The sequence below is a fragment of the Sorex fumeus genome, unplaced genomic scaffold (assembly GCF_029834395.1).
Source record: "Sorex fumeus unplaced genomic scaffold, SorFum_2.1 ptg000014l, whole genome shotgun sequence".
Taxonomy (NCBI): Eukaryota; Metazoa; Chordata; class Mammalia; order Eulipotyphla; family Soricidae; genus Sorex; species Sorex fumeus.
This window is the reverse complement of record NW_026606071.1, coordinates 8,467,351-8,493,222: the sequence shown is the minus strand read 5'-3', so window position 1 is coordinate 8,493,222 and position 25,872 is coordinate 8,467,351. Positions and strand designations below refer to the sequence as shown.

The following is a 25,872-nucleotide window of genomic DNA, read 5'->3' as shown; positions in this document are numbered from 1 at the left end:
AATTTTCAGTTCCTTAAGAACGTAACAAGACTGTGCATACTGCACAGTCACTGGGCTCTTGGTGGAAAGGTCAAAGACCTTGAGGAACTAGAACATTCTAGAATCCAGCATTAGAGCCCACATTGTTTTGTTTTGATTTTGGGTGTTTGGGCCACACCAATTAAGAGCTCAGATGCTATTCTAGGCTCTGTGCTCAGGAGTGACCCCTAGCAGAGCTTTGGGAGAATCAGGAAAAGAACAACATTTGGATGCAGATAATTCACCCTTTAATTATCTTCTCTGCCCTGCACCCCTCCCCCCACCCCCACACAGGCTTAAACCCTTTTTAGAGTCACCTGTATCTTCTTGTGTGAAAGGAAGAAAGTCCACCCCAGAGAACTTATCCCTTGCATGTGCCATGGCAGCTATATGCTAATGAGGCTCTATGGACCATTTCCATTTCTACACAGCACTTGCCTTTGACAGAGGACAAAGAAAGGTTGTGCATGGTGGCCTTACCTGTTTTTCCGGCTCCACTCTCCCCAGTGATAAGAATACATTGGTCTTTATCTTGATCTCGGAGAGATCTGTATGCTTCATCTGACAGGGCAAAGCTGCAGAGGACAATGGGGGAAAGTCCTTAAATTCAGCTTATAATAGTGTGCTTATCAGATTTAACTTTGTGTTCTTTAATGGGTCACTGACATGCTTTAGATAGAAAGCTGAGACAACACATTATTTCCTTCAAATTTTTGAGGTAAATAAAACTTTTCACCCTTGTTAGTCCTCCGTAATACTTTTCCCAAATATTATCTATTAACCAAAATATTACTGATTTATTGTACTCTAAACTTGGACTGTAAAGTAAGTAAAGTAAAGGCCCTCCTGTTGATCATCGATTTGCGCGAGTGGGCCCAGTAATGTCTCCATTGGAGACTTTGTTGTTACTGTGTTTGGCATATCGAATACGCCATGGGGAGCTTGCCAGGCTCTGCCATGCGGGCGAGATACTCTCGGTAGCTTGCCGGGCTCTCCGAGAGGGGCGGAGGAATCGAACTCGGGTCGGCCATGTTGGCTGCGTGCAAGGCAAACGCCCTACCGCTGTGCTGTAGCTCCAGCCCTTGGACTGTATTTAACCTAAATGATTTGTTGATCATTTGTTTTTAATAAAATCTAGGCAATGCAGAGAACCAATATGGACATCATATCAACAATAGCAAGGTCTTCAGGTTGAGACCAAAGGGTTTTAGAACAGTGAAGAAGGAAAATCTTTCCAACAGTGTAAAAAACACTAATACCATTACAACAAAGCTAAAGAAGGAACCACTGCTTTCACAAACAACTGAAACTGTGACGTGCCTCAGACACGTATGTGTCTGTCGTGAATCAGGTCCTGCCCAAGTTCACAAGCTTCTCACCATGTTCTCTGATGACAGAGAACAACTTACCAGGGCCTCCTCTCCCACTTGCCCCATGAAGACCAGGCCAAGTTGACCTTTCCCCTCTTCAACCCCCCACCCCCAATTAAAAAAAGTTTTCATAATATGATACTATATTTAAAACATGTAAAGTTCCTTTTTCTAACTCATTAATAAGCAAGCATTGGTTGAAAGTATACCACGTTATAAGCACATGTTAGGGTGCAATGATAATGAAGGCTCAGTCTTCCTTTTACAAAAGCAAGGGGAGAAATTCATAAAGAAAATGACCACCCAATGGAATAAGTGCAATGAGACAGCAACCCCTAGGAGATGGAGATCAGAGCCCTAAAATGTTAAGAGGTGGAAAGACCCTAGTGCTGGTGTAGACTTGTGGAGGGATAGGTGTTGGAACACTGCATGATTGAAACCCAGTCATGAACAACTTTGTAAGGTCTATCTCAGTGATTAAATTAAAAAAAAAAAGATGAAAAAACTAATTCAAAGGAATTCAATAACTAGGGACCAGAGAGATAATACAGGGATTAAGGCACTAGCCTAGCCTGCAGCCAATCCTGATTCTAATCTCCAGCATACATGGTCCCCTGAGCGCTTCTAAGGATCACTCTTGAGCACAGAGACAAACATTGCTGTGTATCACCCCCAAACTTAGGACCAGAAAACAAAAACAAAGCCCATATGGGAAATTCCAAATTCCCTAATGGGAATTCATTAGCAAGCAAGGGGTTTTGGGTAAAAAAAAAAAAAAACCAAAATAGTCTAGTTATTTGAGGGGTGAGGGAGTATATCCAATATGGGAGAAATGCAGAAGGGAGGAGCTAGTGTGAGACAGATATGATTGGACTCCAAATTAGCATGGATGACAGGGTCCACCCACAGACCAGGGGTAGGAGTGACACAAACAGATGATTATTAGTGCTGAAAAAAGCCTAAATAGTCATGTAATGCTCCCAAATCCTTCATACTTACCCCAACAAAACTACTAGTAACAACAACCTGATTTTGATTTATGTAAGAAACCGGGGCACAAGACATACCCTGCCAAGGTCGAAGGTCACTCTGTGTGACAGAGGAGCCTAAACTGACTCTGACTGCTGAACTCCAAGATATATTAGCTCTGCCTCTGAGACAGAACGTAGGGCCCCAACGGGTGCAAGGAGGCAAAGAGACCACAAGGCCAGGATATAGAGACAATGAAATGCAGAGGACCAGGCCGAGCGCTTCAGTCAAGGGCTTGTGCTTCAGTCAAGGGCTTAAGCTTTCCTCCAGAAAAGGGTATGGAGTCAACACTCGCCACAGCTTGAGCACTTTGCAAACACCAGTTCTCATACTCATCATTGGTTTTGGTCTTGAAACTTTTCTATGAAGTTACCACTACCCTCCTCAAAGAACTGGGATGGGGCTGGGCCTCAAAGAAGACCAGAGATTCCCAAAATCTTTCTCAGGACACTCAGAACAAGAACCCAGAAGCCCTGTGATCGTGTTGTTCCTATTCACCACATTTTGGCATAACAGTTAAGAGAATCTTATACTCTCCCTGCATTGCTGTGGATGCCTCGAAGACACCTATCCCAACGGTCACGACTCCTAATGACGCTTCATGCCCTGAACGCATCTGTCGAATGAGCGTATGAATAAGAGGAATTATGAAGTTATGAAACTATCCAGTACAGGGACTTTTCTGACTGACAGGCTGTATGAGTATGCGTGAGCAGTGACCACCGATCTCTCCTCCCCAGCAGGTCTTCTTTTCCCTCAGCCATCTTTAGACCATCTCTGACAGAACCAGAGGCTGTTCAGCCTTTAGTGTATTCTAATTCCCTACATGCAAATGCACACCTCCTGAGTGCATGGCTGCAGACAGGGGATAGTGGGAAAAACAGGGACTGTGGAAGCAGAAGACATCTGAAGAGACAGGCTGAAAAGACACAGTCCCAGATCCACAACCCACATACAGGAAACAGAAAATTCATTTCATCTACGCCCTTCATGGGGCAAGGGTGGAGGCAGGAAGCAAGGCTGAGATGCTATTAGTCTCTGCATTTCACACTTTCCCTCCTCCACACTTCAGAGATGACACTCATCATCATCACTGACAAGAATCAGAGGAAAGCATATTAATGGAAATACAAATGAAACTTCTAACCACACACACTCCGCTACCTCTTTCTGGGCTGTTCAATTCCAGTCTTTTCAGGTATACCCAAGACTAAAGTCAGTTTTGTTTTACACTGTTCCTTAATCCCAAATAATAAAAAACGGTTTCCTATCATGAATAATCAAAGAGAACTATACCTGAGCATGTGGTATATACACACAAACCACAACTTTAGAAGATCACCGAATTACCCTACCATAAAGTTGAAGACTTATGTTCTTGTTTATCGAGATAAACATATTTGACTGCGGATCCCCCAAATTGGGCTTGATGCATCGAATGGAGAATATTATCAGGGAAAAGCTCCAAGGGTATTCTTTTGGAACTCTGGAATCAGTGACTTCAAATTGCCATAAAAATTTACAAATTAAAGTACTAAGTACTGGGGGGAAAATACTTGGACTCCTGGTATATCCATCTCAAAAACAGTAAAAATTGTCTTCATATTTAATTTCCAATAAAACCATATCCTGACATCATTTTTCAAAAAACTGGAGAAAGAAGGTTCCTGACGCTACAGGAGTCTTCTCCTGCCATCCTTGTTCTCTTTCTTTTCTGGCAACATTAGCACATACACATCACCAAGGCCAACATTTGTAACTATAAACTGAAACCACATACCAGTCTTCCAAACCACTCTATAATTACGGAACCTAAATAAATCTTTAGAGACTTTCTACTTAAAAACAGTTGTGACCCATATGCTTTGCATTATTTTGTGAGCAAGTCAGCACTGTTATTTACCACACACAAAAATGAATGGCTTATTATAATATAATGGTGGTAATGTAAAGGGCAAGCAAGGTTTTTATGCCACCACATCAAAATATGATGTTAGCCTTCTATCCTCCGGTTGAGCCCTAAAATAGAGAAGGTCTGACATGCCTATGTTGGTCTGCCTTCATTTCCAGATTGACTAAAGGGCTGTTCACGAAAAGCCAGTCTCCTCAACATGGAGTAAATACATCCACTGTGCACTTCCAAGCAGCTGTATCTATTGCTTTCAGGTTTCGTAAGTTTGAAGGCTCATCTGTTATTTTCTGTTCAGTTGCATGTTCAAAATTATCTGGCTGGTATTCATGGTTCTCTTCCATTTCATTTCTGTTCAGAATGTTAATCTCCACAGTGGTTCTGCTTCTGTGATCAACAAGGACCATAGAAAGGCTTCTTTTTCCTAAACCTCATGCTCTCCACTCTGTCATTTCCTTTCTAAGTTTAAGTCACAGCAAGCGTAGAGAAAATGTGATGCGCAAATGCATCGCCACCACCTAGAGCTTATGTTCTTCCAAGACTACTATTCTCCCCAGTCTCACTGACTCCACCCTGAGATGCTTAAGAAATCATTTTCTAACATAATCTTATCCATTCTGGGGACTTCTCATTTATTAAGAATATAATTTCTTTCTTCTTCTTTTGTTTTTTGGGTTTTTTTTTTTTTTTGCTTTTTGGGTCGCACCCGGCAGTGCACAGGGGTTACTCCTGGCTCTGCACTCAGGAATCACACCTGGTGGTACTGTGGGACCATATGAGATGCTGGGAATTGAACCTGGGTTGGCTGTATGCAAGGCAAATGCCCTACCCGCTGTGCTATCACTCCAGCTCCAAGAATATAATTTCTTAATCTCCATGAAGATGTATGATAGGAAAACAAAACTGTCTCAGAAAACTTTCCTGAAATTTCATAATCCTTTATTTTTTTCCTTTGGAAGCTCTTGAAATGGTATTCCTTTTCATTCAATCATGAACTTTAGAATACTTTCAGATCACACTGGGGAAATTCTGCTTCTGAATTTAACCCTCTTAAAATAGCTCAGTCTCAAAATTCTCATCTACAATTGGTATCTACAAATTCCAACTATTTTTTTCTTTCTAACTCTGGTCCAGCCCTAAAAATTGGATGTTTCTAAAACTAAGTAACAGTGAAAAAAGTTTTTTAAAATTCCTAACATCTATCCACTTCAACAATTTTTAACTTCACATTGAAGCTAATCAAGCACTTACCCTCTTTAAAATAAAGAGGGAATACCCTCGGTATTCCTCCTTAAAGCCTGAGATAATTTACTAGGTAGAGTATTCTTAGTTGGAGGGTATTTTTTTTTTAATAATTTATTTCTTTATTGAATCACTGTGGGAAAAGTTACAGAGCTTTCGGGTTTAGGTCTCAGTCATGTAAATATCAAACAAATTTCCCTTTGCCAATACTTATTTTTAACCGCGAACCCCAATAGAACCCCACCTCCCACCCCTCCCAATTCCTGTGAGGCAGATGAGTTCTAGTTAATACTCTATCTACTTTGACTAGATACATTGTTTCGATAGAAGATGCACAATTATTGTTTAGAGTTTACGACCCCCCCCCCCCCCAAATGAGACATGCTGAAACAGCGTTGTGAAATGATTTGCTTTCTACAGCTGGGTTTAAGAATAAAATGATGTCGCGGCTGCGCGGTTTTGGATTTCTGCTATTTTACTTATTAACCCTGGAAGTATTTCTATTAAAAGTTAGATAGTTAAGAGATTGGTTTCTGTGCTCTGGAGTCGTGGCTGTGCCGGAGAGCCGCTCGTGGGGGGCAGCTGGTGACCTCGGTCGGGCGTGGACAGCCCGGAACGCCCCCCTTAGTTGGAGGGTATTTTTATTCAAGACAGGATATACAGAATTTTTGTGGGGAAATCTGGAGTGATAGCACAGTGGTAGGGCATTTGCCTTGCACGCAGTCGATCTGGTTGACCCAGGTTCGATTCCTCTGCCCCTCTTGGAGAGCCCGGCAAGCTACTGAGAATATCTCACCCGCACGGCAAAGCCTGGCAAGCTGTATTCGATATGCCAAACACAGTAACAAGAAGCCTCACAATGGAGACGTTACTGGGCCCACTTGAGCAAACTGATGAACAACCGGAGAACAGTGCTACAGTGGGGAAATCTATCTTCTATTTTTGTTTTGGGGGGAGGAAGGGGAGAGTTTTGGGCCACAGGAAGCAGTGCTGAGGTAACATGCAGAGATGCGGATCCAAACTCAGGCTCTCTGCATGCAAAGCATGTGTTCCAGGCTTTGACTAAATCTTTCTGGACCAATAATTGTGGGGTGGGAGTCGGGGGTTAGGGTCAGATAACTCACACCCAGCAGTGCTTAGGGCTAATTCTTTGTTCTGTGTTCAGGAACCACCTCTTGGTGGTGCTTGGGGGGTGGCACAGGTGGTGTCAAGTGACATGCAAAGCAAACACAGCCATTTGTACGACCTCTCCAGCCCTCTATTTATGATCTTCTATGGATCTCCTAGGTGTATGCCCTTACTGTTCTTTTGCTGCTTTTCGGAGTCTCTCTTTATCACTGAAATTTTCAAATTCCCAATGATAATGTTGCTTTTCGAGTTTGTATCTTTGGGGGGGGGGTATTTTGTTTGGAACTCTTTGAGCTTCCTAAGGGATGTTCCCAACTATTGTTTCTTCAAAGAATTCTGCCCCTTCCTCATTACACATTCTAGAGTATCTCTTAGTATAATGTTGTTATTCTCTGCCCATATAGCTTTCACATTATCTTCATTGCTTTTAATTCTTTCTTCTTTGTGTTGGTCTTTCAGAATATTTTCTATGATTTTTGAGTTCATACAAAGAAACAAAACAAAGCCTTACTTTGAGTTCAGTATTTTTTTAAAAAAAAAAATCATTAGCATCTTTCATTCAGCTGTTGAGCCCAACTATTGCTTTTTTAATTAGCTACTGTCTTGTTTAAAGCTGGTATCTGCTTGGACTTTATACTTTTACTTTGTTAAAGTTTTCTTCTACCAATCTCATTTTAGTGAGCACCTGTAGGGCTACTGCTTTGAAATTCTCTTCAGGTAACCTTTATAGCTCGGTCACATTAAAAGTTCTTTCTAGACTGTTGTCTTAGATCCATATTTGTTGTCTTGATCCATATTTGTCTCCCTGTTATATCTAGTGCTTTCTGAGACTCGGGGGGAGGGGGAGCGGGAAGAGAGGGGAAGGGAACTGAAGGGAGCAAGCCCTTGGCAGTGAATGATGAATTCACAAACACAGGGGACTTTCACAGCCCTGAAGCACCAATGTCAAGCATGTTATGTGTAGAGAGAACCAGAGGATTCAGTTTCCAATATCCGACTGGGTTTGATTCCTCAGTCCCTCTCAGAGAGCCTGCAAGCTACTGAAGTATCCCACCAGCACTGCAGAGCCTGGCAGGCTCCCTGTGGCATATTCAATATGCCAAAAACAGTAACAAGTCTCACGATGGAGATGTTACTGGTGCCTACTTGAGCAAATCGATGAACAATGGGATGTGCTACAGACAATGTTGTAACATCGAGTTTGTGTTGGCCTGGGTAGAGGCCAGGAGTTCAGAGTTGTGAAGCCTGAGTTCAAAGAAGCTTAGGCAGTACTCAGGAACTCAGTCACCAGTACTAATCAACCACTAGATCATGAACACCCAGACATGAAAATCCATGGTATAAAGGAAGCCAGGGCCACAGTCTCATATGGTGAGGAGTGCATACCCTAGGCCGAGCAAGGAATAGTCTGGACAGCTATGGGCACCAAATGAGCAGAGCAGACAACAGAATCCCTCTGCAATCCCTCTGCTAACTAGTTATGCTTTGGGAGGTCTGTGGTGGGGGCTTTCCTTAGGGCTATGACTTATCTGCAAACAGTCAGATGTGGGTAGACAGGAGGTCAGTCTCCTCTGCTAGGAGCAGGAAATCTTGATAATTTCCTTAGCTATTTTCTAGGAGTGGGTGGAAATCTCAGAAATTTCCCCTCAGGTTCTTTTATTAGGGAGAATGAAGTCCAATATGATATCTAATCGCACTGCTAACAGCAAGATTAACAGAGGTCACCAAAGACTTCACCTATCAGCAACCCAGACCCCTGTTTCTTGCCCCCTGTTCTGGTATTTAAATTGCTGAACAGTAGATTAGGTAACTGATTAATGCCCATTCCCAGAATAAAGTCCCATGTCTTAGAAATCTCTCCCCAGTTGCAACTTGTTGTCCCTGGAAGACAAAGTTCTTGTCAAAGGCCCAACTCTCTGCAATCTAGTTCTGGGTGGGGATTTTTAAGTTTGGTTTTTGGTATAGTGTTTGCTCAGGTTTCTTTTTTTTTCTCCTTTTTGGATCACACCCGGCGATGCACAGGGGTTACTCCTGGCTCATGCACTCAGGAATTACTCCTGGTGGTGCTCAGGGGATCATATGGGATGTTGGGAATTGAAACCCGGGTGGCTGCATGCAAGGCAAACGCCCTACCCACTGTGCTATCACTCAAGCCCCTGCTTGGGATTTTGTCCCTTGCACTGAAAGCTTGTTAATCAGGGATTCAGGCTGGTGAGTTTTGGCACTGATTTGCTCTGACAGTGAAAGGAAAAAAACCCAAATTCTCCCTATTTGTCTTATTCCTTCTGTATCAATCTGAAAACTTTATCCACTTCAAGACCCAGTGGCCAGAGCGATGATACAATGGGTAGGGCCCTTGCCTCACACGTGACCAACTCAGGCTTAATCCTCATCCTAGCATATGGTCACAGAGTCAGAAGTAAGTAAGTAAACTACATCAGATGTAATCCAAAAATCAAAACAGAAACACTTTGTCAATTCAAAGCCATGCTCTTCCACCAGGTATCTGAAAACATTTTCATTCAATGGGCAAAATATACATTATAAAGTAAAAATGAAAGAATATAAAATAAACATAAAAGAGTATTAAAAGAATGGGGAAGAATCCAAATATTGTAGTACTAACTCTATACAGATTCTGCTATGTAAAGGATCTATATAATGTCTGGATTGTCATCAAGTATTACTTATTAATCCTCAATATTTATTAATGGACTAATTGTTGATCAGCAAATTAACTAAAATAACAAAGGAACTATAAGCAACTATAAATTTTAAATTAAATTTCTCAAAACTCACACAATCTAAAAAGGCATGGGAAAATAGGCAACATATAGATCTATTAAAAGTAGGTCTCAATTCAATCTATCACTTATTACATTAAATGTTAATGAAGAAAACACTCCAATTTAAAGTAAAGAATGCCAAAATGAATATGAGAGCAAAACCCAGTTACATCCCACCTACAGGGGTCATAAATGAAGACATAGGCTAGAAGTAAATAAGGCAGAAAAACAATGCTTTCAAAAACCTGAATTATAATTTTCTTTTAAATATCTAAAGATTAAAAAAAAAGTCCCTAGTTGCCATTTCAATATAAGAAGGTGATTATGGGGCTAAGAAGATGGGTCGAATGCTAGAGCACATGCTTTACAAGCAGGAGTCCACAATTGCATCCTCAGAACATGTGGGTCCTTCCTGAGCACTCCTAAGAGAGTCTCCCAAGCATCAAGATGGTAGTCACACACAGGACCATTAGTTTTAAAAGTCATATACAATAGTTTTTCTGTAAATATTTTATCAAAGCTTCATTGTCGAAGCTTATATACCTATCTTGTAATATTATCAAACAAAGTCAAATTGCTTGCTTCTGGCTACAATATTCGAAAACACCTGTTTCTATTAGGTACAAACAGAAGCAACTCATTTCAGTAATGACAACTGTTTTGAAGTGACAATGCTGAAGCAACAATAAAGCCCAAAAGCCAGACTTTTAAGTAAGATATGACAAATTAGCACACAAAAGTCTCTTCTTTCTTTAAATTTGGTTTTTCAAAAACTGGACTTCAGTATTTTTCTCTGAAATCCCACAGACTGCCATCTTTCTTGATAGCTTCAGTGGATAACAGAGCTCATGACTTCTTCACGGGTTACTCAAAAGGACACTTTCATTGTCAAAAGTGAATCTAACCATTAAAAGGACAACAATCAAAGCATTTTAATGTGCTATGAATAGAAAATGGTTCACAGATGTTATAAGACTGTAGAATATGGTTTCTGATGCTTTCAGACAGAACTGATCTGCAGAGCGGTTTGAAATCACTGCTTTAGAGAATGGTAGTCAGCACCATGTAATTCACAAGAAACTGTTTTGTGTCTATTATGAAATAGAACCCAAAACAAATTAACAAAAAACACTCAGTGGCAGATCCTTCTTTCAAGATTTTACAAATTATACTTAAAATATTCTTGTGAGGTAAAAGCTTCAGAAAGGGAGCAAAAGCGATAGCACAGCAGGTGAGGTATTTGCCTTGCACAAGATCAATCCAGGTTCGATCCCCATCATCCCATATGGTCCCCTGAGCACCACCAGTAGTAATTCCTGAGTGCAGAGCCAGCAGTAACCCCTGAGCATCACCGGGTGTAACTCAGAAAGGAAAAAAAGGGGAAAAAAGAAGAGGGGGTTCTTTAGGGTACACCCAAATTCTTCCAATCTAGAAACTTGATCGCCACTGAAATCACAACGGAGATCCTCAGATACAGGCAGCCAGAGCAGCTGGCTGAGAATTTACTCAAAGAGTCTGGGGCTGATATCAAGATGGACTGGGTCAAGAAGTGACTGTTTTCCAAAGAGGGACCGCATTAGGAAGTAGATAAGGGGCTTAAAGAGACTAAATTGTGCCAGGAAAAGAACTGGACTAAGATATGAAAGTAAAGAGGAGGAAACATCTGCCTCCAGAGTACAGAAAACTGCTTTCTGGAATGGAGGAGTAAACCCCCTGTGCCATGGAGGACTTCCTTCTGAAAATGGTGCCCTGAACTCTGGGCTCCGCTGGGAAAGCCCTCGGCCGGGGCAGCATCCTGCTTGGGTTTGGCAAGCAGTCAAAAGCAGAGAGATGGCTTCCATTCCAGCAGGCTTGGTGGCCAGAGGGCCCCATCTCACAAATTAATGATGTGCAGATGGTGTCTATTCCCTGGTCACTAAACTGCAAAAGTACAGGGAAGAGAGAGGAAAACACTCAGGGACTCAGCTGGCACCCAGGAGATGGGAACTACCATACTCAAGGCGAGGATTCGTACTTCAGGGAATTTGCCCTCTAGAACTTTAGAATTTGTCTTTTCCTGTCTTAGGCAAGACAGCCAGGTCTCAAAAATAGTGAAGGGGAAACAAATCAACAATTTCCTAAGGACCAAAGAGAGCAAAACTATTACTGAATAAGTCTTGTGGTGAAAAGTTAAAAACCCTGACCCCTAGGCATAGAGACAAAGCCCGTAGCTGAGAGACATAGAGAGTAAGAAGGAAATTATGTTATTTCCTTTTTTTCCAGAAATTGACAAAACACACCTGACTTGAGGAAAAAGAGCAAAGAGATAAGCAGCCCCTTAACTGAAATCCAATATGCCCTGTATTTTTAGCATTTCATTTAATAAAAGAATTCTAAGAGTTATCTTTTATTACCAGGACCTCAAGAAAGTAATTATATAGTTACAGTCTACAAGAATAGCTTTTCCTTCTCAAGCTACTACAATTTAAAATTCCCAACACAATTGTATTAGCAAAATAGATTATTTCAATTAACTTCCGTTTTTAGGCAATTAAACCCTTGAAGCATATATCCCAAGCAAAGTTATTCCAAAGACATTCCTAATTGTCTTTAGGACTTGGTATTTTACTTACTGAAGGGAAAATGATGTTAAAATTCTCAAAATGCTAAATGTCTTTTTACATATCTGATTTAGCATTTCATATGGCACACTGTCTTTCTCCTACGTTGAAACTCATATTCTGATTCCAGATAGTTCACAACCATATCCTATATAGAGAAAACTGTTTATCAAAGCAAAATTTCCATATTTACATTAAAATAGAAAAATGTACAAATATGAGTCCATCACTCCCACCCTAAACTTCAGTAACTTTTTTGTTTGGGGGCCACATCCAGAACTGCTCAGGGCTTACTCCTGGCTCTGAGATCAGGGATTAATCCTGAAGTGGATAGGGAGACCACATGTGCTGCCAAGGATTGAACCTGAACCAGCCATATGCAATGCAAGTGCCCTACCCACTATACCATCTTTCTAGTCCAGCTTTCATAACTTTTCAAAGGGCTTTAATATATCCAATCAAGACTCTTTCACAACCAGCCAGATTTCACTTCTTTCTTTTATGTGATTTTTACAACAAAGATTTTCCCTAAAATTTTTTGATTTGTTGGAGCAGACATGGAAGGTAGGCCAAGCCCAGTTGGTCCTCGGGGGCTATTCCTAGCTCCACACTTGGGAGTGACCCCTGGTGGTTTTCCATTTGTGATGCTGGAGGTTAAACCAGGATAGGCAGCATGCAAGCCAAGCACCTTACCTCCCACACAATCTTTCGGGCCACTTTCCCACCAATTTCAAGAACTCTACATTAGGTTGTACCAGGCAGTTCTTCTAATGCTAAGGTTCCTTTAAAGAATACTCTGGTTTTACATATAACGCATCTACTTTGTGTAGTCACCACAAAGAAGTTGTAGAATCATCTTGCTCTACGCTGAACTTAAATGACCCTCCTTCCGCTACATACTCCTTGGGTTTACTATATACCTAGTCAAATAAGGTTTGCAAATTTGAGACAGATAGCACAGCAACCATTCCTTTGAATTTCCAAACAAAAACAAATAAGTTCCATTATTATACCATCATATCCATGCGTTAACAAAGAAACCCAGAGACTCAAGGAGACTAGATGGGAATACTGAGAGTCAGTGTTTTACAAAATGGAGCACAGGGCTGAGTGAGGGGGCTCAGAGAGATGGTTAAACAGCAGGGAAGGCGCTTGCCTCACATGCACCCGACCAACATTGATCTGCAGCACCACATACATGATTCTCGTGCCCTGAGTCAGGAGGAATCCCTGAACACTGTGTGCCCCCACAAAATTGCTTAAGGGGTACACTGGAAAAATCCAGGTAGCAGCCTCAGTGCAAATGAGGGGAAGAGGGATTGTTTCTGTTTGTTGACTTGAAAAAGAAGATGTTCTGGAGGTGGCACTGAGTCATTTTGCTTCAGAAAAAGGGGTGGTGGACCAAATAAGCCTATGAGCATCTGGTCTAGATAGAAGCCTCGAGAGAATAGGCAGGCTGGGGGTAACTGGCAGCCTCCTCTGAGAGAAGCAAGTGTGATCAACACAGGATGATAGGACTTCTTACTTGGATGCATCTTCCTGAGGGTTCTCACTCCCACTTCCTCCTTTCCCCAAGTCCCAGTAAATGAATGGGGAGTGAATAAGATACGATCCAAATGTCAGAGGTCTGTTTCTGCAGTGGATTTGGTCTATTTTTTAATGTTTTTTTTTAAACTGCTAGAATGTCTGCATATAAAAATAAAAGACTTCAAAGTGGCCACATAAGAATGGGTCAGCCCAAAATATCACATGTCACTTGGCTTCCAGGCTGGTCTCCTTGCCACCCTCCTCCTAAAAAGCTTCTAGCTGGCTCTCTAGCAGTCTGGCAGAGGCTGACCCCAGGGAGGATGAAACAGCCAAGTTTTGAGCTCCTGCTATGGCTAGATTTCATGCTGATCCTTCGAAAGGGCCTGGCACTGGCAAGGAATCTCAAAGAAGCCCCGTGAAAGAACCACTCCAAAATGAGCCCAAATACAAATCATTCAAATATCTGCTTTTAGGTCTTATTAAGCCAAGTCACTGAATCTGTAAAGTAGGCATGAAATGATGACACTTGGCTCCACCCCATACTCAGATCACACAGACTTCTCAAGAAATTGCTCAGACCTTCAGGTAGGTACTTAGTATTTATGACTTTCTATCTGTAGGAAGAAGAAAGATATATAATAAGGAGTCTATCCTTGGACATCAAACTGCAAAATGAAGAGGAAAGTTCAGAAAGCTAGCCATAATTTTCTCAGATCAGGCAGGGCAGAAGAGCCCAAAGAAAAGAAAATATTTCCTGAGGTTCTGTGTACTTTAGAAGGACACAGCCTGAAAGTGGAGTGGGTAAGGCACTTTCCTTCTACGAAACTGACCGGGGTTTGAGTTCCTTCACCATATATGATCCTCTGAGCCCTGCTGCAAGTGATTCCTGAGCACAGAGCCAGGAGTGAGCCCTGAGCAAAACCAGGTGTGATGCAAAATCCCGCCCCCCCCCCACACAAATTTAAGGGCTCACAGTACTCCTCCCAAGCGCTACAAAGTACTAGTATATGTTTGCACTGCAGAATATAAATCCACACAAGTTTTGGTCTTTCATATAAAAACTGCAAGTATATCCAGACTAGTTTCTATCTACTTCAAAAGGGAAAAAAAAAACAACAGGTAGACCACCCTCACACAGAACCTAGTCTCCGGAGTGTTTTCTTCTTACACATATACTACAAAGCCAGCAAGGCCCTTCCCAGATTTAAGGCTGCCTATTCTTTTTTTTTTCCCTTTGTTTTATTTTATTTATTTATTTATTTTACAGTTGTAGATTTACACTTTTTTGTGCTTGGGTTTCAATTATACAATGATCAGATACCCATCCCTCCACCAGTGCCCATTTTCCACCACCATGGATAATATCCCCCCACCCCCATCCCCCCATCCCCCCTGTCTCTGTGGCAGGGCAATCCCCTGTGTTCTCTCTCTCCTTTTGGGTGTTGTGGTCTGCAAAAGAGGCATTGAGTGGCAAACATGTTCAGTCCATAGTCTACTTTCGACATGCATCTCCCCTCCTGGGAGGATCCTCCAAACATCCTTTATTTGGTGCTCCCTTCTCCATCTGAACTGCCCTTTCCTCTAGGATACCCGGCTGGCCTCTAAGTTATGGAGTAATCCTCCTGGTGCTGATCTCAGCTATTCTTGGGTATTAATCTCATACTTTGTTACTTTATATCCTCCAGATGAATGCAATCTTTCTGTCTATCCCTCTCTTTCTGACTCATTTCGCTTAGCATGATACTTTCCATATTGTACCACTTGTATGTAAATTTCATGACTTCATCTTTTCTAACAGCTACATAGTACTACATTGTGTAGATGTACCAAAGTTTCTTTAACCAGTCATCTGTTCCTGGGCATTCAGGTTTCTTCCAGTTTCTGGCTATTGTAAAGAGTGCTGCAATGAACAAACAAGTGCAGATGTCACTTCGACTATACATTTTTGCCTCTCTGGGATATATTCCCAGGAGTGGTATTGCTGGGTCAAATGGGAGCTCAATTTCTAATTTTTTGAGAATCGTCCATACTGTTTTCCAGAAGGGCTGAACCAGTGGACATTCCCACCAACAGTGAAGGAGTGTCCCTTTCTCACCACATCCACGCCAGCATCGGTTGCTTTTGTTCTTTTGAATGTGGGCCAGTCTCTGAGGTGTAAGATGGAATCTCATTGTGGTTTTGATCTGCATCTCCCTGATGATTAATGATGTAGAGCATTTTCTCATGTGCTTTTTTGCCATTCGGATTTCTTCTTTGAGAAAGTTTCTGTTCATTTCATTGCCCCATTTTTTGATGGGGTTGGATGTTTTCTTCTTGTGGAGTTTAACCAGTATTTTGTATATCCTGGATATCAACCCCTGGTCAGATGTGTGTTCGGCGAATATCAGTTCCCATTCTGTAGACTGTCTTTGTATTTTGGTCACTGTTTCTTTGGAGGTGCAGAAGCTTCTTAGTTTAAGATAGTCCCATTTATCTATCTCTGTTTTCACTTGCTCAGCCAGTGGCGTGGCATCTTTGAAGATACCATTAGCTTCAATGTCATGGAGGGTTTTACCAACTTTATCTTCAATGTACCTTATGGTTTCTGGTCTGATGTTGAGGTCTTTAATCCATTTTGATCTTACTTTTGTACATGGTGTTAGGCAGAGTTCTGAGCCTATTTTTTTGCATGTAGCCGTCCAGTGATAAGGCTGCCTATTCTTCCCCCTCTCACAGCTTATCTCCCTAAAGTTCCTGCCCTGTTCCACTGTTCCACCAAACATCCCCCTACTTGAGTATCATGCTAAGTGAAATGAGTCAGAAAGAGAAGGACAGGCATAGAACGACTAAACTCATTCGTGGAATATAAAATATCATACTATGAGACTAACACTCAAGGACAATAGAAACAAGGGCCAGGAAGATTGCTCCATTGTTGGAAGCCTGCCTCAAGGGCTAGGGGTGAAGGTAGCTGGGATAGAAAAGGGACCACTAAGTCAAAGACAATTGGAGGAATCGCTTGGGATGGGAGATGTGTGCTGAAAGTACATAAAGACCAAACGTCCTAATGATAGCCTCTCATCATCTATATTGCAAACCATAATACCCATAAGTAGACAGAAAGTAAGAGGAAAATTGTCTGCCATAGAAGCAGGGGGGAGGGGTGAGATGGTGGGAGGAACATTGAAGACATTGGTGGTGGAAAATGTACACTGGTGCAGGGATGGGTGTTCAATCATTGTATGACTGAAACTCGAACATGAAAGCTTTGTAACTGTAGCTCACAGTGATTCTATTTGAAATAAATAAAGTAAAATAAAATAAAAATAAAAACCACCCTCCACTCTTGGAAGCCCTCAATGATCCCTCTTGTTCCAGGAGTTCCTTGGACTCTGTATCTCTAAAACTCCCTTAAAGAAGTCCCAAGACATCACTAACATGCTAGTGTGCCTGCTTTGCATGCGGAGGTACAGAACCGATTCCCGGCAATGCTTGGTGAGCAACTCTCAAGAACTGAGCTAGAAGGAACCACTAAGCACCACTGGGTGTAGCTAATCAAATTAAAAATTAATTAAAAAGAAATAAGTAAAATCCCTTGTATGCCTCTATCACCCCCCTTAGCATGTGGTGTTACTTCTTGGAAATCGGTTTGCTTACAGCTACCCTCCCTTTAAGAACAATTATGAGTCATCACCCTCAGTGCCTGGTACAGTCTATGCTCAGAATACATCTGCAGAGTGAATCCTCAGTTTTTTCTTCTATTCACAAAAGAAATGAACAAAAATAACATATAGCATCTTCAAAATCTGTGTTTTTCTTAACAGATCTTTGTGAATAATCGAGTACAGGAGAAACCAAAAGAAAGACTATTCAAGCTCACACGTGTATGTGCACATTTAGATACTTACCAAAAAAAAAACTACAAATTTAGGAGATTCAAAGAAAGTTAAAGAGAAACAGGAATCTATACCTGCTCTAAAAACCTTCATGTAAGTTATTAGTATTTTGCAATTCTCTCAAATGCCAGTCTATGCGAATTCTATTTGAAGACTGAGCAAGTGGTCACATAAAATATTCCACTTTAGCAAGACAATGTGATTATATCTTCACTTGTAATATTCTGTGACCATTTTAGTTCCAGAATTAAGAGGCAAAAGCAATTTTAAGTCTTCTCCAGGATGAGAGATGAGAATAGCCTCTTCTACCCTTCCTAGAACCCTAGTTGATCTGACCTTCCTCCTCCAGTATCTACAGTCATTTCTCTAGGTTTGCTTTGAAAAACTGACCATGTTTAGCCTAAACTCTGCTCTAAAGTTTCATAGCTAATAGTAACTGAGCTCCTATAATCCACCTCCAACAGCATCAAATGATGAAACACTAACTATGATATGCATCTACTTTTCGAATACTCAATTCAAGATTCTTTCTTCACTATGATATCTAAAGAGTAACTCCCCCAAATTCGGATCTGAACCCTTAAGCAAAAGACACTACCTCCTTGGAAGAAAGTTTGGAGTCTCACCCTTCTAGAATTTATCTTCTTCAGAGCAATTTTCTGCCACCAAGAAAATCACTGGGACTTGTAGAGATGGAAAAACCAACACTCTTGTGAGGCGAACATGATAATCACTACATTATGGAAACTCTAAAAACCAAAAATTTTGATGGATGGATAAACCAATAAATCTCCAAAGGTTAAACATTTTCATCTTTGTAACTTAAGCTGGGTTGAAATCTGTGCAAGATATACAAATATTCAAATGAGCAATTTCAATTCTTCACACTATTCTATAGATTCTAACCTTTATGGTTAAAATGAAGCAAACATGTGAATAACTATATAACTGTTCTCTCTCCAAGAGCAATTCAAATAGCTAATGCAAATGCCTACTTGAGAAAGCACCCAGCTCTGCCATAATGCTCCAGGACCAAAAGCTGGCACCATTACTGTGCCCTAAAGAACATTGCTTCTCAGCACTGACTGCACAGTGCAATCACCTGAAGAGGCATGAAATTACTGAAACCTTGGTGCCCCATTCTCCCCATGACTATTCTGATGTTGTGGTCATGGTCTGGGCCTCAACAGTGTTCTCAGGACTATCAGGAAGTCTGGAGGATATTTTAAAGCTCTCCAGATGCTTCAAATAAGAGAAAAGTCTGATGGCCTCTGCTATAAAGTTCCAAATCATCATCATAAACTCATTCCAGTCTAAAATTTTCAAACTGCCGTCGGTTTATGGCTCATAGCTCTACAAAGAAAAGATGTCCATCTATTCATATACCTCTTCTACTGATACCTCGACTTTCAAAGAATGACAGCCCAACTATTACTCAGTGGATTATAAAATTTTATTAGGAGTATGCGTAGTCTAGGCCCTTTCCAGATAACACAACCTTTTTTAAAACTTGCAGACTTGCAGCTGTAATTCAAAGTCCAGTTTGGGGAAAACAAAAAAGGAGCAAACTCACAGAGTTAATACCTGAAGAAGAAACTGTCCTCTACCTGTTCCTGTTATTCCTCTATCAACAACGCTAGGAAAGCTGACTTGATGCCTTTGGTTCTTGGTCTGGGATGCACACTGGAACAACCTGGGCAGCTGATCTCTTTTCCCCTGCCCCCACAGAGAGAACTGGATCCAGTTCTACAGCAGTGTGAACAGTGCTGGAGGACACCTGTATTTCAGTGAACTGCGCGTTCTAAATGCTACTACTATGTATGGGGCTACATCTCCTGCTTCCACTCAAGAGAGCAGCATAAAAGGATCTATTACAAGCACTTTTACAGTGTTTTGTCATGACCAATTAGCAAAAGAAATAATTGACACAAATTTGAAAGCAAACTTCAAAAATAGTAATTTAATTTACACAGATTAAAACTCAAAATAAACTATGATATGTACTGGGGGCAAAAGGTCAGACCTTGGCTTTTCTACCATGAAAATTAAAATTACTGGCTTAAAACTACTACCTCATGCTGGGGAAATGATTTTTATTTACCAGTCACCTGGAAAGTGCTGAATACAAAAAAATTAACATTGTACCAAGTTTCAAATAATTCAAATGCTGTGATAAGTTGCAAAACCATTTTGCCACAATTTTTTTCTTTTTATTATTTTTTGGACTTTTAGGGTCATACCCAGCGATGCGCAGGGGTTACTTCTTGCTCTACATTCAGGAATTACTCCTGGCGGTGCTTGGGGGACCATATGGAATGCTGGGAATCGAACCCGGGTCGGCCACGTGCAAGGCAAACACCCTACCTGCTGTGCTCCAGCCCCGCCACAATTCTTAATATGTGGGCATATTAAATATGTACAAGTAAAGCTTCTAATTTTCTAAAATTCGCAATAAACACCTTGGTTCTGAGAAAATCAGTAATACAAAACTTGCACAAAGATATATCTATTTCTATAAACGATCATGCACTTAGATCATCTCCAAATATGAATATTAACTGCTTCTATAAACAAAAGCAACAAAATATGATACTACTAAAGTCTGCTCACACACAAAAAATCTGTAAGTTACTAGTCTTAGTATCAAAGAATGAAGGATTTGATTTCTGTAATTTAAAGTGCATTCAGAAGTGCTTCAAATGAAAAAGTAGACAAGCACTGTCCTTACAGTCATTATTAAGGAAATGTATTTTCAAATATTTGAGGATTTATTTTCTTTCTGAATTATACTACTGAATTCATGTTTAAATGCATGAAGATGCCAGCCTTTCCAGGTTCCCAACAGATAAATGTAGAAACAATTCTAATGGAAAGTAACAAGATCCTAGCAAATAGGTCATGTGACTTTTACAAAATCCCATTCCTAATTCCACTTCCCAAAAAACTACTTCCTTTGAAGTTAAATTGGGACTTGACATACATAAGGCATAACAATGCATGTATGAAAGAATGAGAGCTTAGGCCACCACCAACTTCTTCTCTTTTGGGAAGAAGTTCAAAGATGAAATGACAAGAGATGAAGGAGGCTTTAGTATGTGGAGAAGAGTGGAAGTTACAGAAGAGGGGGGTCAGAGTACCTGGGAAAAAGGAGAAATGATACAGTGCTGATATAGATCAAGAGAAAGTTGGCTCTCTACTAACTCATCACTAGCTACAAATTTATTCAGGCTCAGTTTCTCCATTTTCACATCTGAATTTTCCACTGAGGGCTAATTTTAAAAGTTGTAAAAAGATATACAGACATCAAGGAAGAGTCAATGTCTCTACATATAGAAAATGATAAAAATTTCCCAGGTTTATGATTCATTTACATTTTATGCCTAAACACAAGGCATGCCATTCACATCACAGATGATACTGTTATCTTGATAAATGTTCTATATGAAGAGGAAACAATAGTTCAGAGTATTAAATACCTTTTCGGATTTGTTGTAGGAATACTACCCAACAAACACACACTTTCCATACTTCCTCCTTCCTTATACCCATGACCCAGCTAATGAGTAACCAGAGAACAAGTAATATTTAATATTTAATCACCCATATCAAGTAATCTTAAGTAACTACATGTGCTCATGTTGGAACTTGTCTCAACATCTTTATACTTCAAGGTTATCTTTCATACGTTTTCTCTTGACCTCAGATTGAATTCTGCTACTCTCTATGTGCTTTTCAGCCACAATACTATTAATAAGAGCAAATTATGTTTAAGGTACTAATAACAGGTAAGGCAATTACTATTATAGCTAGAGAAGCAGCAACACCATGGAAGAAGTGTGAGACAGGGCAGAGGAGCATATGAAAGTCTTTCAAAAGCAATCAAAGTCACAGAGTCAAAACAAGCAATTCCTGAACACACAATTTGGGGCACTCAAGGGCACATAGTGAATATGAAAGATGAAAGCAGGAGCATGTCTGCATGTGATCCCCTAAGGTAAACGGAGCAAACCAAACCAAACTTCCTTTCCTCCTGGGGCTTTCTGACTATTGCAGAGAGAATCAAAGGAGAAGAGATGAGTAGAACATATATACACAGGGAGTGGAATCAAAATGTTGAGTAAGGAGTATCTATGCTGCTTGTTCCCTCCTGCAATCATACACCAAATTTCTTTTAAAAATTTTATTAGTGAAACAACATGAGATACAGTTGTAGACTACAAATTTTTGTGCTTGGGTTTCATTTATACAATGATCAATTACCCATCCCTCCACCAGTACCCATTCTCCACCACCACAGGTCCCAGTATCCCTCCCACCCCCCATCCCCTCCATCCCACCCTACCTCTGTGGCAGGGCATTCCCTTTTGTTCTGTCTCTCCTTTTGGGTGTTGGTGTTTGCAAAAGAGGCATTGAGTGGCAATCATGTTTGGTCTAGTCTACTTTCAGCATGCTTCTCCTATGCTGGGAGGATCCTCCCAACACCCTTTATTTGACGCTCCCTTCTCTATCTGAGCTCCCTTTTCCCTTAGCATGTGTGGCTGGCCTCCAAGCCATGGAGCAAAATTCCTGGTACTAATCTCGGGCTGGAGTGATAGCACAGCGGTAGGGCGTTCGCCTTACAAGTGGCCAACATGGCTGACCCGAGTTCGATTCCTCCGCCCCTCTTGGAGAGCCCGGCAAGCTACCGAGAGTATTTGATATGCCAAACACAGTAACAACAAAGTCTCCAATGGAGACGTTACTGGGCCCGCTCGAGCAAATCGACGATCAACGGGAGGGCCTTTACCTTACCTTTACCTTAATCTCGGCCACTGTTGGGTGTTAGTCTCGTATTTTGTTACTTTATGTTTCCCCAGATGAATGCAATCTTTCTATGTCTATCCTATTCTTTCTGACTCATTTCGCTTAGCATGATACTTTCCATGTAGTACCATTTGTATGTAAATTTCATGACTTCATCTTTTCTAACAGCTACATAGTACTCCATTGTGTAGATGTACCAAAGTTTCTTTATCCAGTTATTTGTTCTCGGACACTCAGGTTTTTTCCAGATTCTGGCTATTGTAAACAGTGCTGCAATGAACAAACAAGTGCAGATGTCACTTCCACTATACTTTTTTGCCTCTCTGGGATATATTCCCAGGAGTGGTATTGCTGGGTCAAATGGGAGCTCAATTTCTAATTTTTTGAGAATCGTCCATACTGTTTTCCAAAAGTGCTGAACCAGTCGGCATTCCCACCAGCAGTGAAGGAGGGTCCCTTTCTCACCACATCCACGCCAGCACTGGTTGCTTTTGTTCTTTTGGATGTGGGCCAGTGTATGTCATACATCAAAATTTAGATTACAAAACTTGTCTTTTGGATTGCAGAAAGAGACCAAAAAAAAAAAAAAAACCTGGATCCAAATATTGGGTCCCTCATATGTACCCAAAAAAGAATCCCCAACTCAGGGTCATAAGCTACAATCAAGAAGTAGGTTAAGAAACATGGGGGTAAGAGAGTGACACCAAACACTAGCATCCCAAAGTCGGATCCCACACTTGCACACTGATGAGAGGCAAGTCACAGGGGTGGGGTGGAGAGACAATATAGCAGGTCAGGTGCTTGTCTTCTACTGGGCTGACGGACGTTCAATTCCTAGCACCATATTTGGTTCCCTGAATCCCTACCATGAGTGCAGAGAGCCAGGAGTAAGCCCTGGATACCTCCTAGTGTGCTGCTCCCTCCCAAAAAGGAATGTGCAGGGAATGAAGGGTCAGAGTTGCTGACTGGACCGTCTTGATAACCTTTCTCTCATGCTGGTAGAGCTGCTGGCAAAGTCCATTGAGCAACTCACACTCCACAGTAAAAGACCCTGACAGCCAATCAGAGGAGAGCTCCAGCCACTCCTCAATCCAGCAAATACCCCCAAGGAGGTTGAGGACAAAATATCAAGATTGGGGCCTGCGCAATAGTATGGGGCTTAAGGAGCCTGCCTTGCAAGCGACAGACCTGGGTTCAATGCCTTGTACCACACATCATTCCTCCCAGCCTCCCCAACCCCCACTACAAAAAAAAATTAGCAAGACTGTTGACACCAAGCAGACAAAAAAGACACTCCTTCCTGGTGTGCACCAGACAGCTAATAAGTAAGTCCTACCCACACAGAGAGAAAGCACCAGGAGTACCTCTGAAAAATAATACCTGCTGCGATCTTTCTGGGTCAGTCAGCCTCTAATCCTGGCCAGCCCCCAGGTACATGCACTATCTTTGGCTGAGACTGACTGCAGTTCCATTCTTCTCTTAAATCTGCCCCAGCATAAATAGCATCTATACTCTAATATATTTCTCTACTGCTAATATTTTTATGGAACTAACCAAGACTACCTATTCAGTTTTCGAATGGTCCCAAAATTAATGTGAAGACATTCTTTTCATTCTTCCCCCTGACAACTCATGTATTCAGACACTGAACACTAACATCCCAAAGGGAGAACTTCCTATCCAAAGAAGAGTGCATTATTTATAAAAATCAGTTGAAAAAACGATATCCTTTTCATCATATGTACCTCTTCCTGAATATTATGATTCATGACCAATTATAACTAGAGGTTCTGTCATTAAACATAACAATTTAACATCTGTCTACACTTAAAGGTCATTTCAGCATTCAGTCATTTACACTCATTTATTAAAACAGTGCATTTACATATATATTTCAGTATATTTAATGAGTCAGGTTGGATTCCTCCGCCCCTCTCGAAGAGCCCTGCAAGCTACTGAGAGTATCTTGCCCGCACGGCAAAGCCTGGCAAGCTCCCCGTGACATATTCGATATGCCAAACACAGTAATAAGTCTCACAATGGAGACGTTACTGGGCTCGTTCAAGCAAATCGATGAACAACGGGAGGGCAGTGACAGTGACAGCTGGTGACTGAAAATACAGGATGGCAAGTTTTCCGGATACATAGCTTTATGGATTAATTCAGAAGCATAAATCCTCTCAATGGTGCAAATATTTTGTCTTAAAAATAAAGTTCCTGAAATCATGAGACCTAGATTTTTAATAAGCAAATTCAAAAGATGCCTGTCAAGATGGTATGCTGGGGATTAGGCGTGGGGGTTGGAGAGGGAGCCTGGGAACACGGGTGGTGGGAAGTAGACACTGGTGGTGGGATTGGTGATGGGCCATTGTATCAAAAACCCAACCATGAGTAACTGCCTAATTTATGGTTATTTAATATAATAAAACTTGGGGGTGGGGAAGAGAAAAAAATAAAGTTTTACATGTAATTCAGTTCAATATATACACCTTTTCTCTTTCCTATAACCCTGGCTCACTGTACTGTAGCCAGGACTGGTCTGCTTTACCTCTTCCCTAGAGCCAGTGATTGTACTCCTATAGCTACCTCTTTCCAGAACTTCTTCAAAACTCAACACAGATGATACCTCCAGAATCCGTGAACCCACCAATCTTTTTGTGCTTCCAACTTAATCCTAGTCATTTCAAGTGTCCTATTATAATGACCTCCTTATATAGCTATTCTTCTCTCTTCCTAAATTTCCTAAACAAAAACCATGTTGGTTTTCCATAAAACTTTTCTAATAAATAGTGGACACCCCAAATTCATTCCTCCATTCACCCATCAACAAATATTAAGTTTATTAAACAGTTCTTACAAGTCAGGTATTGTTCTAATTGCTAAGGATGCATGGATATGTGAAATAAATTAAAGTTCCACTCTCATGGAGATGACATCCTACTATAGAAGACAAACAACTAAGAACTACGCAAATCAACTAGTAAAATGTGAACTATTGATAAAGTATGAAGAAAGCAGTCTTTGGGGATAATGATTAATTAGGATGAGCACTGCTATTTCAGATCACGTGACTAGAGAAAAAAATATGTCTCTCACAACTGAGAGAGCAATCTACATCCACACAGGAGAATGATACAGTGTACATATATTATATCTGAGGAACATCAAGGCAGTCAATGTAGATCAAGGGTGTAACTTCAGTGCTTTTAAGAAAGGAAGAGCTGCAGGTATCATGGGAGTGACTAAGGTTTTTGAGGGGCAAAGGAAAACAATTTGATAAGCATCCTGAAGATAAATATCTCTAGCCAACAGTTATCATATTTGTGGAGAAAAGTGTTGGGGAGTGAGGTATACAAGGAAATAGAGCCAAAACAGGCAGCTACACAATGCAATCAGGGGACACATCACGATGTTTTGGTTTATGAGGGAGATGTGATGTGCTCACTAGGGGGGTCTGGTGAGCCGTCTTCCATTGTGTTGGTACCCTCTCCAACATTCACACAACAGTACAGTCACTAAAAACATATTTCTCAGAACACATTTCACTGTCAGCAATACGTGACTACAACCCAAGCAAAGGAGGAT

General features: G+C 41.1%; 1 protein-coding gene across 5 annotated transcripts in view; it reads right to left on the bottom strand.

The window, feature by feature from the left end:
- Nucleotides 1-25,872, bottom strand: part of MYO1B (myosin IB) — a 203,599-nt gene that overhangs the window by 103,849 nt on the left and 73,878 nt on the right. For all 5 annotated transcript variants that reach the window (XM_056111658.1, XM_056111657.1, XM_056111656.1 and 2 more), the window contains exon 4: nucleotides 499-593. In XM_056111658.1, the coding sequence (XP_055967633.1) occupies nucleotides 499-593 (95 nt within the window). The remainder of the gene's footprint in view (nucleotides 1-498; nucleotides 594-25,872) is intronic.